We start from the raw sequence: 16067 nt of genomic DNA on the forward strand, positions 1-16067 counted from the left end.
AAAGACTGAAATAATATATATCTTCAGAGGGTCTCTCTATTTATTTAACTCAACTCAACAACACAGGCAACAGTCTTGAGTCTTTCATCAACAACATTATGGCTAAGCTACATAAAGGGCTAACCCTGTCTGTTTGGTGGTGTGGTTGTGTTATAGGCTGGGCTCTACCTAAAGGGCTAACCCTGTCTGTTTGGTGTTGTGTGTAGGTGGTAAGGATCTAGCGGAACGCCTACTCCAGGACCCTAAGATGGCCCAGAGTAAACATGCCTGTGCCGGCCTCACCGACATGAAGCAACTCTTCAGCTACCTGGAACTCTTCCAGGTCACAGACAAGGTGAGGGGGTGAAACGTCACAGATAAGATTAGAGTAGAGTGTGGTGCCAATCTTGTTAAAATCCATTCCTACCCTAGACACTAACGTGAGAAACAATTAAGTGTTGCTTGAAAGTATGTGAACCCCTTTGGAAAAGTACGTTTTTCAAATATTTCACACATTAATCTTTATTATATCTTCATCTATGATACATTTTCTGATGAAGCATGTCATTATTGAAGGAAAACACAAATAGTTTGAATATATTTGGATTATTTACTAAATACAATGATTCAACTTGAAATATCCTTGTGTGCATACCTACAGGGAGCGAAATTAACTTTTTGACTCACCGGCCAGTGGCGGGTAGATGGGAAGAATCTACCCGCCAAGCATATTTCTTACCTGCCAACTTTTTTTTGATAATTTTTTATTATTATTATTTTATATAAAAATTCTTTTTTTTAATAAAATATATATATTATATAATCATACTTGTGATTGTGTTATCTGCGAGACATCGCCACCTCGCTGTCTGCAAACAGCTCCACTGTCTGTGTGTATACTCGAGTGGCCTCCAGCTCCAGCAAGGATTCTCCGGCGCTGCAGCTGGACCCTAAACGCTACATTCAGCATGCAAAAGGATTCTCCTGAGCTACAGCTGGACCCTATTCAGCAGCCCTCACTCATGCGATGTAAGCCAGGGACTCTAATACGCATGTTGTTGTTGTAGGACATTGATGCCAGGAGCTATCTGTAGCTACTGCTGGATGGCGTTGGGACAACGCCTCAGTGAACTATTTAGTTTACTGCGACATTTCGTAGTGACTAGTGAGCTACCTAGCCAACGGAGGTATTATGCACTGGACTATTGCTGGAGGATTTGTTGATGTCTGGAGCTATCAGTAGCTAGCCGGCTGGATAATGTTACACAATGCCTCATGTATTAAACTAAGTGAATAGTTGACTGGGTCATTTTGTAACGGTAGCTAACGTTATCTCACGAAGGTCCCACACTGACTAGACTAACGTCACGGTGACTCGGAGGCAATAGCCTCTGTTTACATGCAGGCATACAGAAACAGGTGGGGAGGGGGTAGGAGCAGCAGCAGCAGCAGCAGTGCACGTGCATGTCTGTGCTGAGACAGCGAGTGAGAACTCCGCTAAAGAATTGGATCATGATTTTCGGTTTTCACATGACTATTTGATTGCCCGCCACACGGCGGTCAGACCTCTCAGTGGGAGGCGCCAAACGTAAAAACTGAGCGCAAATGGCGGGTGGCGCTCTCTAGTTTCGGTCCCTGCATACCTATGTGAACCCTTGCGATCCAGCAGCTGCTGGCACCTATGGCTTCAACTAAACCTTTCCTAGAGTTGAATACTGCTAAACCCTCTCCTCCTAATCCCTCTCCCCCTAAACCCTCTCCTGCCAAACTCTCCTCCTAAACCATCTCTTGCCTAAACCCTCTCCTCCTAATCCCTCTCCTACTAAACCCTCTCCTGCCAAACCCTCTCCTACTAAACCCTCTCCTCCTAAACCCTCTCCTGCTAAACCCTCTCCTGCCAAACCCTCTCCTGCCAAACTCTCCTCCTAAACCATCTCTTGCCAAACCCTCTCCTACTAAACCATCTCCTCCTAAACCCTCTCCTACTAAACCCTCTCCTGCTAAACCCTCTCCTACTAAACCCTCTCCTCCTAAACCCTCTCCTGCTAAACCCTCTCCTGCTAAACCCTCTCCTGCTAAACCCTCTCCTGCCAAACTCTCCTCCTAAACCATCTCTTGCCAAACCCTCTCCTACTAAACCCTCTCCTCCTAAACCCTCTCATACTAAACCCTCTCCTCCTAAACCCTCTCCTCCTAAACCCTCTCCTGCTAAACCCTCTCCTGCCAAACTCTCCTCCTAAACCATCTCTTGCCAAACCCTCTCCTACTAAACCCTCTCCGACCTAAACCATCTCTTGCCTAAACCCTCTCCTCCTAATCCCTCTCCTACTAAACCCTCTCCTGCCAAACCCTCTCCTACTAAACCCTCTCCTCCTAAACCCTCTCCTGCTAAACCCTCTCCTGCCAAACTCTCCTCCTAAACCATCTCTTGCCAAACCCTCTCCTACTAAACCCTCTCCTCCTAAACCCTCTCATACTAAACCCTCTCCTCCTAAACCCTCTCCTCCTAAACCCTCTCCTACTAAACCCTCTCCTGCTAAACCCTCTCCTACTAAACCCTCTCCTCCTAAACCCTCTCCTGCTAAACCCTCTCCTGCTAAACCCTCTCCTACTAAACCCTCTCCTCCTAAACCCTCTCCTCATAAACCCTCTCCTACTAAACCCTCTCCTCCTAAACCCTCTCCTCATAAACCCTCTCCTGCCAAACTCTCCTCCTAAACCCTCTCCCCCTAAACCCTCTCCTACTAAACCCTCTCCTCCTAAACCCTCTCCTGCCAAACTCTCCTCCTAAACCCTCTCCCCCTAAACCCTCTCCTCCTAAACCCTCTCCTCCTAAACCCTCTCCTACTAAACCCTCTCCTGCTAAACCCTCTCCTACTACACTCTCCTCCGGGAGTCCTAAACCATCTCTTGCCAAACCCTCTCCTACTAAACCCTCTCCTCCTAAACCCTCTCCCCCTAAACCCTCTCTTACTAAACCCTCTCCTCCTAAACCCTCTCCCCCTAAACCAGGGGTCTCAAACTCAATTTACCTGGGGGCCGCTGGAGGTAGAGTCTGGGTGAGGCTGGGCCGCATCAAATATTCCACAAAAAAAGGGTTTCAAGTATTCCAAAAAAAAGTACAACTGATCCAATCGTCTCAATCTTTAGCAATAACAATTCAGAACATGAACACTTCTTCAGAACATGAACGGTTCTTTAGAACATAGGCTTCTCAGTGGTGTCAGTGGACTCATCCACAGCTATGGAAATGCACTGTGCATTTTTTTTATTCTATCACAAAGCTGTTTATTCTGGTTGCTGTGCGATCTGAGGGGGATTTGCTTTTGTTTGCCTTCAAACATGGTCTCCATCACTTCAGTCATACATTATTTTATTATGTATGCATCAGAGAGAGAATGGCTTCTTGCCACTGAGTGAGGACTTGGTATCTGTATGTCATATATGTCCTGATGAATTGAAAATGGGGGACCCTGATGTAAACAAGACGAAAGTCTTTCTCTGGTCTGCATCCCCTTAACAATTGTGTGTATTGAGCTGTACTGTATTGTACCCATTCTGCAATCTGTTAATACAGTTTTCAATCAATCAATCAATACATGTCAATTCTAGCCTCCGATCCCATGACGTCATTTATATCATGCGGAGTGAGGATTATAAAATGAACGTGTTTTAAAGTGTGATGCTGTTTGTCATTTTAACAGCAGATACACTTTCTTAAATTCCATTGTCCCCGACAGAGCGTGTGACGGGGAGCTCGGACGGGATGTGTTTTGCTTGGTGTTATTATAGCATTAGCTGAAAAGCTAGCGTTAGCTACGTTACATCAAATCAGATGATGGCCTGTCCTTTCTCCAGGACCTGACACTCTGTCCGTCTATCAACAATAATGCACCCATCGTATATAAGTCAAGTAGCTACTGACTAGCGTTAGCTGACTAACGTTATCAAATGTCAATGTGAAAACCTTGCGGGGAAGACGAGCTAGGTCAGCTAGCTTAGCTTGACAACGGTCCCGTGGCTAAAGTTGGTGCTATTCATTATCCAGCAATAATGGCTGCAGACCTGCAAGCAAAGTACAGCAAGTTCCAAGTGCCAAAGGATAAGAGTCTCTGAGGCGGAGTCTCAAAAGAGAATGTTGAATATTTATTTTGCATCGAAAATCACAATATTCGAACGTCACTACTAGCCAGAGTCTCTGCGACTGCTACAGACTGAGTAGCGAGTGCAACACCGTCTAATGTCCGTGCGGATCATTGGAGTAGGGTATATCTGCAGTGCCGCAGCCCCATAAAACGTCCAACTCTCGCGCAACGACTCAGCAAACAGTTGCGTGCGGGCCGCATTAACACTACACTTTGACGTCAAGTAGGGGGCCGCAAAATATCATCCCGCGGGCCGCAAATGGCCCGCGGGCCGCGAGTTTGAGACCCCTGCCCTAAACCCTCTCCCGCTAAACCCTCTCCTCCTAAACCCTCTCCCCTAAACCCTCTCCTCCTAAACTCTCTCCCCCTAAACCCTCTCCCACTAAACCCTCTCCTCCTAAACCCTCTCCTCCTAAACCCTCTCCTCCTAAACCCTCTCCTACTAAACCCTCTCATACTAAACCCTCTCTATAACCATTCTCTCTCCTCACCCACTCTCTTCTATCCCAGGTGGTGTTTGACCTCAGTCTGGCCCGTGGTCTTGACTACTACACCGGCATCATTTATGAAGCCTCCTTGACCCAAATGGGCATGGCGCCGGCTGCCACCGAGGCCCTGAACGGAGCTGCAGGCGAGGAGAGCGTGAGCGTGGGCAGCGTGGCCGGTGGCGGGCGCTACGACGGCTTGGTGGGCATGTTCGACCCTAAGGGCAGGAAGGTGCCCTGTGTGGGGGTGAGCATCGGTATCGAGAGGATCTTCTCCATCATGGAGCAGAAGGCGGAGGTGAGGCAACGAAATTAGAGATGTGTGTGACAACTAGACATTAAATGTTTAGATTAAATCAAGTTCAAGTTTCTTTAATAGTTGTCATACAGAAGTACAGAATACTTTTATACAAAATGCTTCTTACTGTTACGCTCCAGAGACTGTGCAAGACAAGATAAGTATGAAATAAAATAACATAGTATAGCATGTAAATTAGAAGTAAAAAAAAATGAGGTCAGTGTTCCGTATAGACATATGTACAATGTTCGATGCAGAATAGACGTAACTGAGTTACCATATAATATACAATACTGTGCAGTGTACTAATATACAATACTATATAGTGCAAGGCAGAAATGGGATGCGGTGCAATTTAGGTACAATTTACAGTAGGTGTACGAGTTGTAGTGCAAATCCTTTATCAATAAATATAAAGTGTGTTTGTGTGATCTAAAGTGTGGAGAGTGGGTGCTGCAGTGTGTTGTTTGTTTAAGTGAGTGTGTGTGTGCTGTGTGCATTTGATGGTTGTTGCATAGTGTTTATTGTTCGTTTAGCAGCCTGATGGCCTGGGGATAGAAGCTTCTTCTGAGTCTTTCTGTGCTCGCCTTAAGACTCCGGTATCGCTTGCCTGACCGCAGCAGTTCAAAGAGGCAGTTGTTCGGGTGGCTCGAGTCCTTAATAATTCTCTTAGCCTTCCCCTTGCACCGCTTGTTGTAAATGTTCTGGAGGGTGGGAAGCCCCCTCCAATTGTGCGTTCGGCTGAACGTGTCACTCTTTGTAGTCTGCTACGGTCTTGTGCAGTGCTATTCCCAAACCAGGAGGTGATGTTGCCGGTCAGGATGCTCTCTATTGTACATGAGTAGAAGTTCCTAAGGATCTTCTGACTGACTTGGAACTTCCTTAGGCGCCTGAGGAAGTAGAGGCGTTGTCGTGCCTTCTTCACAACACTGTCAATGTGTGTGGTCCATGTCAAGTCCTCGGATATGTGGGCTCCAAGGTACTTGAAACTGTTCACTCTCTCAACGGGTGCCCCGTCGATGCTCTTAGAAAACCACCAGTGGAATGTGTGAACATTTGCTGAATATTTTGATTCTCAAACGCTGTTCTTTAGGGGTGTAACGGTACACAAAGACCACGGTTTGGTACGTACCTCGGAAGTCACGGTTAATTTCGGTACAGTGGGGGAAAGTTTGCAGAACGTGGCTTTCCATGTTCCACTCGGGGGTGACGTAGTGTGCAGTTACTGTTAAGTAGGGCCGTCAATGAATATTCTATATTCAAATGAATAATAGACTTGTAAAAAATAAATAAAAATAAACATATATTTGATTGTAAAATTAATATTAGATTGTGAAAAGAACAATCTTCTGTCTTCTTCTCAACTTCTCGCGTGGGCCTGAATGCCCTGCATTAAGCACTTTGGGTGCCATGGGTTAAATTCATTATCAACCGTAGGTTGCCGGCTCTATTTGTCTATGGAGAAAGTCCCCTTCTTTGCAGGGCTATAACTTTTTAAATTCTATTGCTACATTGCCATTATTAGGGCCCATTCAAAGTCCTATATGTATTGTTCATTGTGTAGCAACGTTAAACTTTTTCATTCACATATTCATAGTAAAGTATGGTCTAATGTATAAGTATGTTTTCATCTCTTTCTGCAGCTTTCTCCAGAACGTGATCTATAGCCCCAAATGCATTATATTGATGATGCAATACAGTTTTATGGCAATCAGCGCGATATAAAAAATTCCAACTAGACGTACTTCTAGAAGTTACTACACGTCATCTGATGTTGACCGGATGGGCTAGGGGGCGTTTATAATTCCGTGGGCAGCGTTATACCAATCATCTAATGTGGGTCAAATGTTGATAATAGCAGTTAGTATCGAAGACGGTAATTTTACACGCTAAAACTCACCCCAGTCTCCGCGCGCCGTTGGGCGATCATCGTAGAGTAGAAATTTTACCATTATGGGATGTCGATTTACCCGGTCCATCTCCAGCTTGTATAATGGTATATACGTCCAAATCATGTTGTTTATCGAGTTATTGGCAATCGATCGCTATGTAGTGTGTCGAGATCGAGTTTCGGGACCTATAGCGAGTGCCCGGAAGTAATACGGCCGACCAGCACAACCTCTACTGCACTTCCTGTTAAGCGATTGCGCCGATCGGCCACCAGATGGCGCTCCTGAACCGCCAGAGAGCTCAGTGGGTCCTCCTGGTGGATCTCAGGCCAGCGGAGGGGAAATATGAATCCGATCCCAGATTTTTGAAATATTGATATAAGGACGCTGTAAAGCGTCCTCCGGCAACTTGAGCATGGCCGGGAATGACGCTTTTAAGCGTTTTCCGGCAGTCAAAGTGTTAACGATATGAGACACGCAACATCACTTTCATTGAGCTGACTGAAAGTGTCTTCTAGCTCTGGCTTGTCATTTGTGTTCGCCATACTATGAAGCTATGCTAAATTACAGGTAATCTCTCAGTGATGAACAACATCCGGCCCTTTGCGCAAGTTATATTTTGGGAAGGGGGGGACTTGGAGTTTTTAATTAAGTTCTGCACGCAAAAAGAAAGTTCTGCACGGAGCGGTTTTGAAGGTGGGTAGGGATTACATTTTTTTACGGCTGTGGGTAGGGCGTTCCACATTGATGTGGCATAATTGCGAAATGTGTTTAGTCCCTTGTTTGAGCCGAATCTGGGTTGAACATGATTTGTGGAACTCCCTCTCGTGTTGTGGCCGTGGTATTCACTGACCTTTGGGAAGTACCTCAACATGTACATGGGTACCTTAGTGGTGTAGTGTATCTTATAAACCAGGCCCATTGCAAGTTGCTGTACTCTGTCGTAGGGGTATACGGTATAAACGGTATGAATTTGTGCTACGGTATGGATTTAGACTATACCTTGCAGGGCTCTACAGTGTGACCATATTGCTCGCATATGCCCCTAAAAATATGTGTGTGCGAACCTCAAAAATCAATTACGCGCACGGTGTGCGAGTGCAGATTACAGCCTCAGTCGTACTTTTTATTTCTCCGCTGAGAATCGTTAAAAAACTACAAGTCCCACATTGCACTCAAGCCAACGGTCCAATCACAGTAGAGTGAAGTGACTGGTTTCATGGAAAATAAAGCAAATGACTAATCGGAAGCTCTCATTTTGCTTGTTTACTTCCTGAAACTCCGCCATTGCGATCAGGGCTCTCGTTTTCCGAGACACTAACTTATTATCTCTCTCTTACCAATAGCAATAGATTTTAGAACACCTAGATTTATCGATAGCAATAGTAATATAACGTTAATGCAACAAAACGAATGCCTTGCTTTGTTAATCATAACGTTGATGCAGTAGCGTATGTCGGTGTGTTGGCTGTAACGGACATGACAATAACATAACGTGTACACATTAAAATTGCGATAATCTATTCTAACATTTTCAAATCGATGCAGTTGAATTTCCCCCTTAGGATCGATGGATTGTTACACCCCTACACCAAAGTCACTGGCCCACTGTGTATCTGTGTGTATAATAACTTGGCTAGCGTTATCAACAGCAGAGATGGGCAATAGGGTCCAGCTGCAGCGCCGGACGGCCGGAGTGCAAGCGGTGTGATGTAATTGGCAGACTCGACTGTCAATCAATGGTCTACCTGACACGCAAACTCATAAACAATGTTTCTGTACTGGAGGTGTACAGTATTTCAATAGGCAACCCTGAAAGGATTATTTTTCTAGAAGAGCAACACAGCCAAAACATAGGCATTGTATGCATAAAAGGGGCTAAAGTTAAGTGACTGAACCTTTTGTAGCAGTAGTTTGATTTGATAGTTTATTTGATAGGGACAGCACATGTTAACACTTTGGTTGCCTAAGGTTAAATTCATGATATACCATAGATTGCCAGCGCTATTTGTCTATGGAGAAAGTCCCCTTCTTTGCAGGGCTATAACTTTTTAAATTCTATTGCTACATTGCCATTATTAGGGCCCATTCAAAGTCCTATATGTATTGTTCATTGTGTAGCAACGTTAAACTTTTTCATTCACATATTCATAGTAAAGTATGGTCTAATGTATAAGTATGTTTTCATCTCTTTCTGCAGCTTTCTCCAGAACGTGATCTATAGCCCTAAATACATTATATTGATGATGCAATACAGTTTTATGGCAATCAGCGCGATATAAAAAATTACAACTAGACGTACTTCTAGAAGTTACTACACGTCATCTGATGTTGACCGGATGGGCTAGGGGCCGTTTATAATTCCGTGGGCAGCGTTATACCAATCATCTAATGTGGGTCAAATGTTGATAATAGCAGTTAGTATCGAAGACGGTAACGTTACACGCTGAAACTCACCCCAGTCTCCGTGCGCCGTTGGGCGATCATCGTAGAGTTGAAATCTTATCATTATGGGATGTAAATTTACCCGGTCCATCTCCAGCTTGTATAATGGTATATACGTCCAAATCATGTTGTTTATCGAGTTATTGGCAATCGATCACTGTGTAGCGTGACGAGCCAGAGTCGCGGGACCTATAGCGAGCACCCGGAAGTACTACGGACGTAGCACAACCTCTATGCCACTTCCTGTTAAAGCGATTGCGCCGATCGGCCACCAGATGGTGCTCCTGAACCGCCAGAGAGCTCAGTGGATCCTGCTGGTGGATCTCAGGCCAGCGGAGGGGACATATGAATCCGATCGCAGATTTTTGAAATATTGATATAAGGACGCTGTACAGCGTCCCCCGGCAACTTGAGCATGGCCAGCAATGACGTCAAAACACGTTTCATGGCAGTCAAAGTGTTAATGTACATCAAGTACAAAATACAAAATGTAAACATGCAGGGTTGTAGCAAGAGCTAATACACGCATGCACGCACAGTACAAATATACATTTATTTTTGAAAAAAAAAAAAAAACTTACTTGAAATATTTTCACTGTGCTCCTAAATATTTTTGGGTGCTCCTAAATTTCTTTGTGTGCTCCTAAATTCTTTCATTTAGGAGCACATGTGCTCCTTGGGAAAAAGGTTAGCGTAGAGCAACACAGTGTGGAGGGAGGGGGCTGCCAGGAGCGGAGCCAACGCCAGCCCGCCGAGACAGGGCTCCACAGTGCGACTATTTGACTCTGACTTCCCCCTAATTTTTTTTATTTAGTAGCACAGAGGCTTTGCGTAGTGGGCGTGTCAACGCGCAATTGTCATTTCATAATAGACACGGAAAAGAGCGGACCATCAATTCTAGAAGCAAACTAGCACTTCAGCCCTGCGTTGCACACAGCAGCTGTGTGACAACTTGTCTCGCGAGTCACGCAGTTTCTATGTGTAATGTAAACTAGGCTAGGAGTAGAGCTAACGTTAGCTTGCTGAGGCTACATCAACAGGCTGCTAGGAGTTCTAGCAACCTGTTGATGTAGCCTCAGCAAGCCAACGCCGGCTCCACCCCTAGCAGCCCTCCCCCTCCTCTCTCTCTCTCTCTCTCTCTCTCTCTCTCTCTCTCTCGCTCTCGCTCTCTCTCTGCGCTAACAATCCTGATTCGATTCATGAACCTATTTCATTCCAAAGGAATATATTGATGGACATTAGCTATAGTACGGTATATAGCTCAGCAGCTGTAACAGAATACTTTTTTATTTTTATTATTTATGTTTCAACAATGACAAAAAAAGCCAGCGGTGTACCGACATAGCAAACGCTGTCACTGTTTACTTGTGTAAGGATATGGTTCCGTTTCAAACTGTCGATTGAAAGGGCTTTAAAGACCTGGTCAAAACACGATCCAAGATATGCGTTACCTGCCTGCAGACACTTGAGAAAAGGTTTTGCATTTTTCTATTGCAGTTTTGCACAATAAATGTTCTTAAAATACCTCTGTACTATGTGAAATATGTCCTAGTAATACAATAGTACAGTAATAGCTGCCAGTGTTTTACCCCTTCAGAAGCATGTATATAGAAATTTTAAGATAAGTTAATATACCGTGATATATACCGTTACCGTCTACGCTTCAAATTATACCGTGATATAAATTTTAGACCATACCGTCCAGCCCTACTCTGTCGTCTACTCTAAGCCATCCTAGGTTGTCAAAGTGGGGTGGGTTTTAGGAGTAAGGTCAAGCAGTAGTCTGATCAGTTTGTTTTGTGATGTTTGTAATCTTGTTTTTAGTGCCTTTGAACTTAGGTGCTTTGGTACCATGAGGTGCAAGCATAGTCGTAGTACCTTTGAATGAGTGCTCCTGCTAGAGTCTTCAGGGTATTCTTGCTTACCAGAGAGGAGATCCGGTACAAGAATCTTGTTCGTTGGTTGACTTTTTTGATTACATTGTAATGTTGCATTTGTTCGGTACACAGCGCGTACTGAACTGAAGGTCCCGTACTGAAGCGGTTTTGTATGAATACATGTACCGTTACACCCCTACTATTCTAGAATGCATCCCTGTCTCCTCACCTGGTTCTCATTCACTGTCGCAACTCTCACAGTACACACCTCTTCTGTTAGCTAGTGTTGTTGTTAGCAACATCTTAACTGCTACTACTCTCAACGTCTGAGAAGCGCAATGTGGAGTCTGCTGTTTAACTTGCATGGCAAGAATAAAAAAAGAAAAAGAAAACAAGCTTTTTGTTGAGCATGTTAAGTCTTATAGATCGAAGTACTGTTGCTGAATCTAATCTATACCCTAATTTGGAAGAACTACAATGGGCGAGTAATATGAATTTCCTGATCCCTCGATAGTCTCTCAATCAGCTTGTCACTCTCTCTCACCAGGTAATGGAGTAATGTTAACCTGCTCACCTCCTTGTGTGTTTGGTGACAACCTTTGACTGACATCATCTGAGATCCAGCCCTTCTCACCTCAGTGTAGTCCAGCAGGAAGCTAGAGCATGTGTAGTAGTTTAGGACTATTATCAAAGAAGCTGAATATCAGAGGGAAGACGGGTGGGGAAAATTAATGGGAGGCGATGTCCTCACTGAAAACTCAACGCATGTTATTCACGTCATTAGTGAAACTGACAATAGCAATCAACTGCTTAAATATCAGGAATGTCAATTTCAATATTGTAAATAAAATATTTTCTCAATTATGTCAAAACTAGACAAATTGTTAGCCTAGCTTACCCTCGTTGTTTGTAAATCGCCAAAAAAGGGTGAAATACGTCATCAGTATGCACCCAAAATATAACAGAAATCCCTTTTTAAAAAAACATCCACTGAATGACATTCCAAGTTTAAAATGTCTATGTTTCTAAGATCCTAAACATGGCAAATCTGTTGCTCAATCAAATAAGCCTCCTCTAGTTGTACTGGTATAAACTATTTTACGACTCACTCCATTCATCTCGTAGAGTCCCTTGTCTGCTTATTTTCCCAGAGCTGGTGACAGAAGTAGCTAGAGTTCCACATCTCGGTTCCTCCCTGTCAGAGCTGGTGACAGAAGTAGCTAGAGTTCCACATCTCTGTTCCTCCCTGTCAGAGCCGGTGACAGAAGCAGCTAGAGAGTTCCACATCTTGGTTCCTCCCTGTCAGAGTTGGTGACAGAAGCAGCTAGAGAGTTCCACATCTTGGTTCCTCCCTGTCAGAGCTGGTGACCGAAGTATAGAGTTCCACATCTCTGCTCCTCCCTGTCTCTGACTATATCTCTGGCCTGATCATATGTACAGAGTTGTCTGTGAGCTAATTTTACTCTGTAATAAAGCAATTTTTCTTATTTTCTTTTTAAATACAAATACCAGATATCCAGAGGAGGCTTCCCCTTTTCAATAGTGTTGGAAAGTAATATTCCTCATGTATACAAATGGTGATCCAAATGACCATTGCTTCCAAAAAGTAGCTCTCAGGACAGAAAGGACGTTGATGCCTTGGGTTCAAACATCTGTGATCCAGCATCTCTATGATGGAGAATTGGTGTGCACATGTCCCTGCGTGAGAGAGTATGAGTCTAACGATGGTTCATGTGGTCCAGTTGTCAACAGAGAAGGTTCGTACCACGGAGGTCGAGGTCATGGTGGCTTCAGCACAGAAGAACCTGTTGGAAGAGAGGCTCAAACTCACCACTGAGCTCTGGAATGCTGGTATCAAGGTCTGTATGTCTTTGTTTGAAAGGTAGAAAATAAATGCATTGTGCTCTAACATGGTATATGGCAGGGGTGGCCAACCAGTCAGAGACTAAGAGCCACAAAAATTACTGTGGTATCACAAAGAGCCACACCATATACCAGCGTTTCTCAACCTTTTTTTTCAGTCACGGCACCCTTCATGTGTTTCTAGGTCTCACCCTCTGGCCTCTGAAGTTGCTAATGTCTTTTTTCTTTGGGCCTCACAGGGTTAAAAGTACCCTGTGAGACCCACTGTTGCAAAATTACAAAATCACTTTTAGCGATTTAAAAAAAGAATGTTTATTTAAAAAATGTTAAAGGGGAACTATTTGACTATCTTTCACTATTTGGGCACTTTTACACAATTCCTGTGAGTCTATGGAACACCTAGGTTTTTTTCAAAAAAAAAAAAAAAAAAAAAATGCATTGTTTTGTATTTCTAATCAAGTATTCAAAAACCGCATTTTTCTACCTCAAGATCTTAAGCCGTTTTGAGGCTGGGCTCCAACTACTGTGTGGCCTGGTGCCAACTGCCACATCAACTGCCACATTATTATGCAGCTGAGAAATCTCTGACATCACAGATATGCACATTTTCAGATGACTCAGTTCAGTGAGGGTGAATATTGTGAGAGGAGAATTGGAAGAATGCGCCAATATGAGAATTAGAGACATAGATCCTATTAATATAAGTCCACATAGCTAAGAAACAATGGTAAACACTGAAAAAGGCCATTTATAAGATAGTTCCCCTTTAAGCACATGTATAGTCAATTGGTCCTGTTGTTCAGCCTCACAATGCTATTTGATAGTAAATGTGTTTTAGGGCTGACCCCTATTAATCGATTAGTCGACTAATCGGTCAAAAGGAGCCGTAGTCGACTGGCCAACCTCTTAGTCGAATATAATAATAAAAAAAAAAAATCTCTTTCCAAAAGAATCATTCTTTCCAAAAGAAAAGAGGCCTAGAAGCGTGGCTAACGCTAATGGACCGCATACCAGAGGCTAACTGCCTACGAAAACAGGCACAGAGGCACTGAAAGAGGAGTTCACCCATCTAATGAACACACTAGACTAGACAAATATCAAGATGTATCCATCAGTGGACCAATTGCATGCTTTTGCAGAGGACAAGAAGCCTTCAGTCGACTCCTTCAGACATTAAGCACCCCCCACAGGTGTATATATATATATACACTAAGGATGCACCGAATGGGAAATTCTTGGCTGAAACCGATACCGAAAATAGGAAACAGTTGGCCGAAAACAGAATGCCGAAAGGCAGAAAATTATTAATAGAAATATATATATATAATGTTTATATATTTTTTTTCAGCTACCTGATTATGACAAAAGACATGATTATGGCTAAACTTAACTTAAATAATACTAATAATCACTATTATGGGTCCATAAAACATTTATTCAGCACTTTTGAATGCATACATTAATTCCAGACTGACTGCTGAAAGATTGTACAATTTAAACATTTTCTCTTTGCATACAACAAAATGCGCATTAAAGTCAAGTGCATTTTCTTTTCTCTGTAGGATAACTACAACAAAGTGCATTCAGAACAAAGCCAATGTGCTTTAAAACTGCATAAAGATCTGCACACATGAGAGGGAGAATAGCTTATAGCAGACTTAATGATGTTACTGTAGTGGCTACAGTAAGCATTTTATATAAAAGTACTCTGTATTTTTGTATGACAACTAATAAAGAAACTTGAACTACTGTCATAATTCACGGCGTTCTAGCCTACATGGAAGGACTGTTGTATTTACTACATCTCCCGTGACTATTAGCGGGGGATGACGTAGCTTTAAGCAATTTCGTATCATCCAATTCAACCCTCCCCTGTCACGAACGCTGTTTCTTGCCTCCCACAAGCCGGCTGCAATGTGGACTAAGTCATACATAGCACAAGTCCCCTCCGGTACTTGAGGTAACGGCAGTCGCATCTTTTCACCTGCGCAGCTCGATCTCTGTGGCGAGGAGTAACACGTGGGAGGCTCACGCTGCCCCCGACACTTCCTGATTCTACTGCGCAGGCGCACCAACCGACCTGTAGGAGTCGCTGTCCACAATGCCCAATCCCCACCCATCAGTTTCCCACCCCCTAATACGGCCAATGTGTATTAGTACGGACGACCAGATAAACTGAAAGCAATGTGGAGCGCTGGGATCGAACAGGCGATCCCAGCGTCTCTGCATTCGTGGCGAGCGCCTTGCCCACTACGCCACGTAGCCCCCCCCTTGTTAGATAGCTTAACGCTAACGTTAATTAAAAAGGTTTTTAACCGCGACGGGCATATAGTAATGGTGAGGATATAAAGCATGTTAAAGACGCATTTATTGGACGCGTTGCACGCAGTGTTTACATAGAAACAGGGCGACTCCCGAGTTGCAAGAGGAGTTATCACAGGCTGCAGAACGCAGGACTGAAGAGGTCACGTTGCGCATGTAATGACTGAAGCCGCGTTTTGATTACGTCATCACAACAACACGTTAGGTATGTTACGAATAGGGATGGGAATTGATAGGATTTTATCGATACGATTCCATTATCGATTCTGCTTATCGATTCGATTCTTTATCGATTCCCTTATCGATACCTGATCAATTTATAATTTAAATAGATAAATTGGAAATGCAACAGAACTAAGCCGGTTAGAATAACAACATGCAACTTGACATTTCTGATTGTCATTTATTGTTGAGCCCCCATGTCAGGGGCGACAGTGGCTCGGGAGGTAGAGCAGTCGTCTGGCAATCCGGAGGTTCCCGGTTCGATTCCCACTCCTCCCGGGCAGCGTGTCGATGTGTCCTTGAGCAAGACACTTAACCCCTAACTGCTCCCGATGAGCAGGTTGGCACATTGCATGGTTGCCTCCGCCGTCGTTGTGTGAATGTGTGAGTGATTGGGTAAAATGTAAGCAACAAATTGTAAAGCGCTTTGGATAAAAGCGCTATATAAAAAAGCAGCCATTTACCATGTCAGAAAAATACAAAAACTGTAAAAAATTAAACATTAACTATAGCCTACACTTAAATAAAATAATGTATTTGAG

The 16067-nt window shown here is 43.7% G+C and overlaps 1 protein-coding gene across 2 annotated transcripts in view; it reads left to right on the forward strand.

The window, feature by feature from the left end:
• Window positions 1-16067, forward strand: part of hars (histidyl-tRNA synthetase) — a 58591-nt gene that overhangs the window by 26333 nt on the left and 16191 nt on the right. For both annotated transcript variants that reach the window (XM_084331594.1, XM_084331593.1), the window contains 3 exons: window positions 207-334; window positions 4635-4907; window positions 12861-12977. In XM_084331594.1, coding sequence (XP_084187720.1) covers window positions 207-334; window positions 4635-4907; window positions 12861-12977 — 518 coding nt within the window. The remainder of the gene's footprint in view (window positions 1-206; window positions 335-4634; window positions 4908-12860; window positions 12978-16067) is intronic.

The sequence above is a fragment of the Notolepis coatsorum genome (genome assembly GCF_963971535.1).
Source record: "Notolepis coatsorum genome assembly, chromosome: 16".
Lineage (NCBI taxonomy): Eukaryota > Metazoa > Chordata > Actinopteri > Aulopiformes > Paralepididae > Notolepis > Notolepis coatsorum.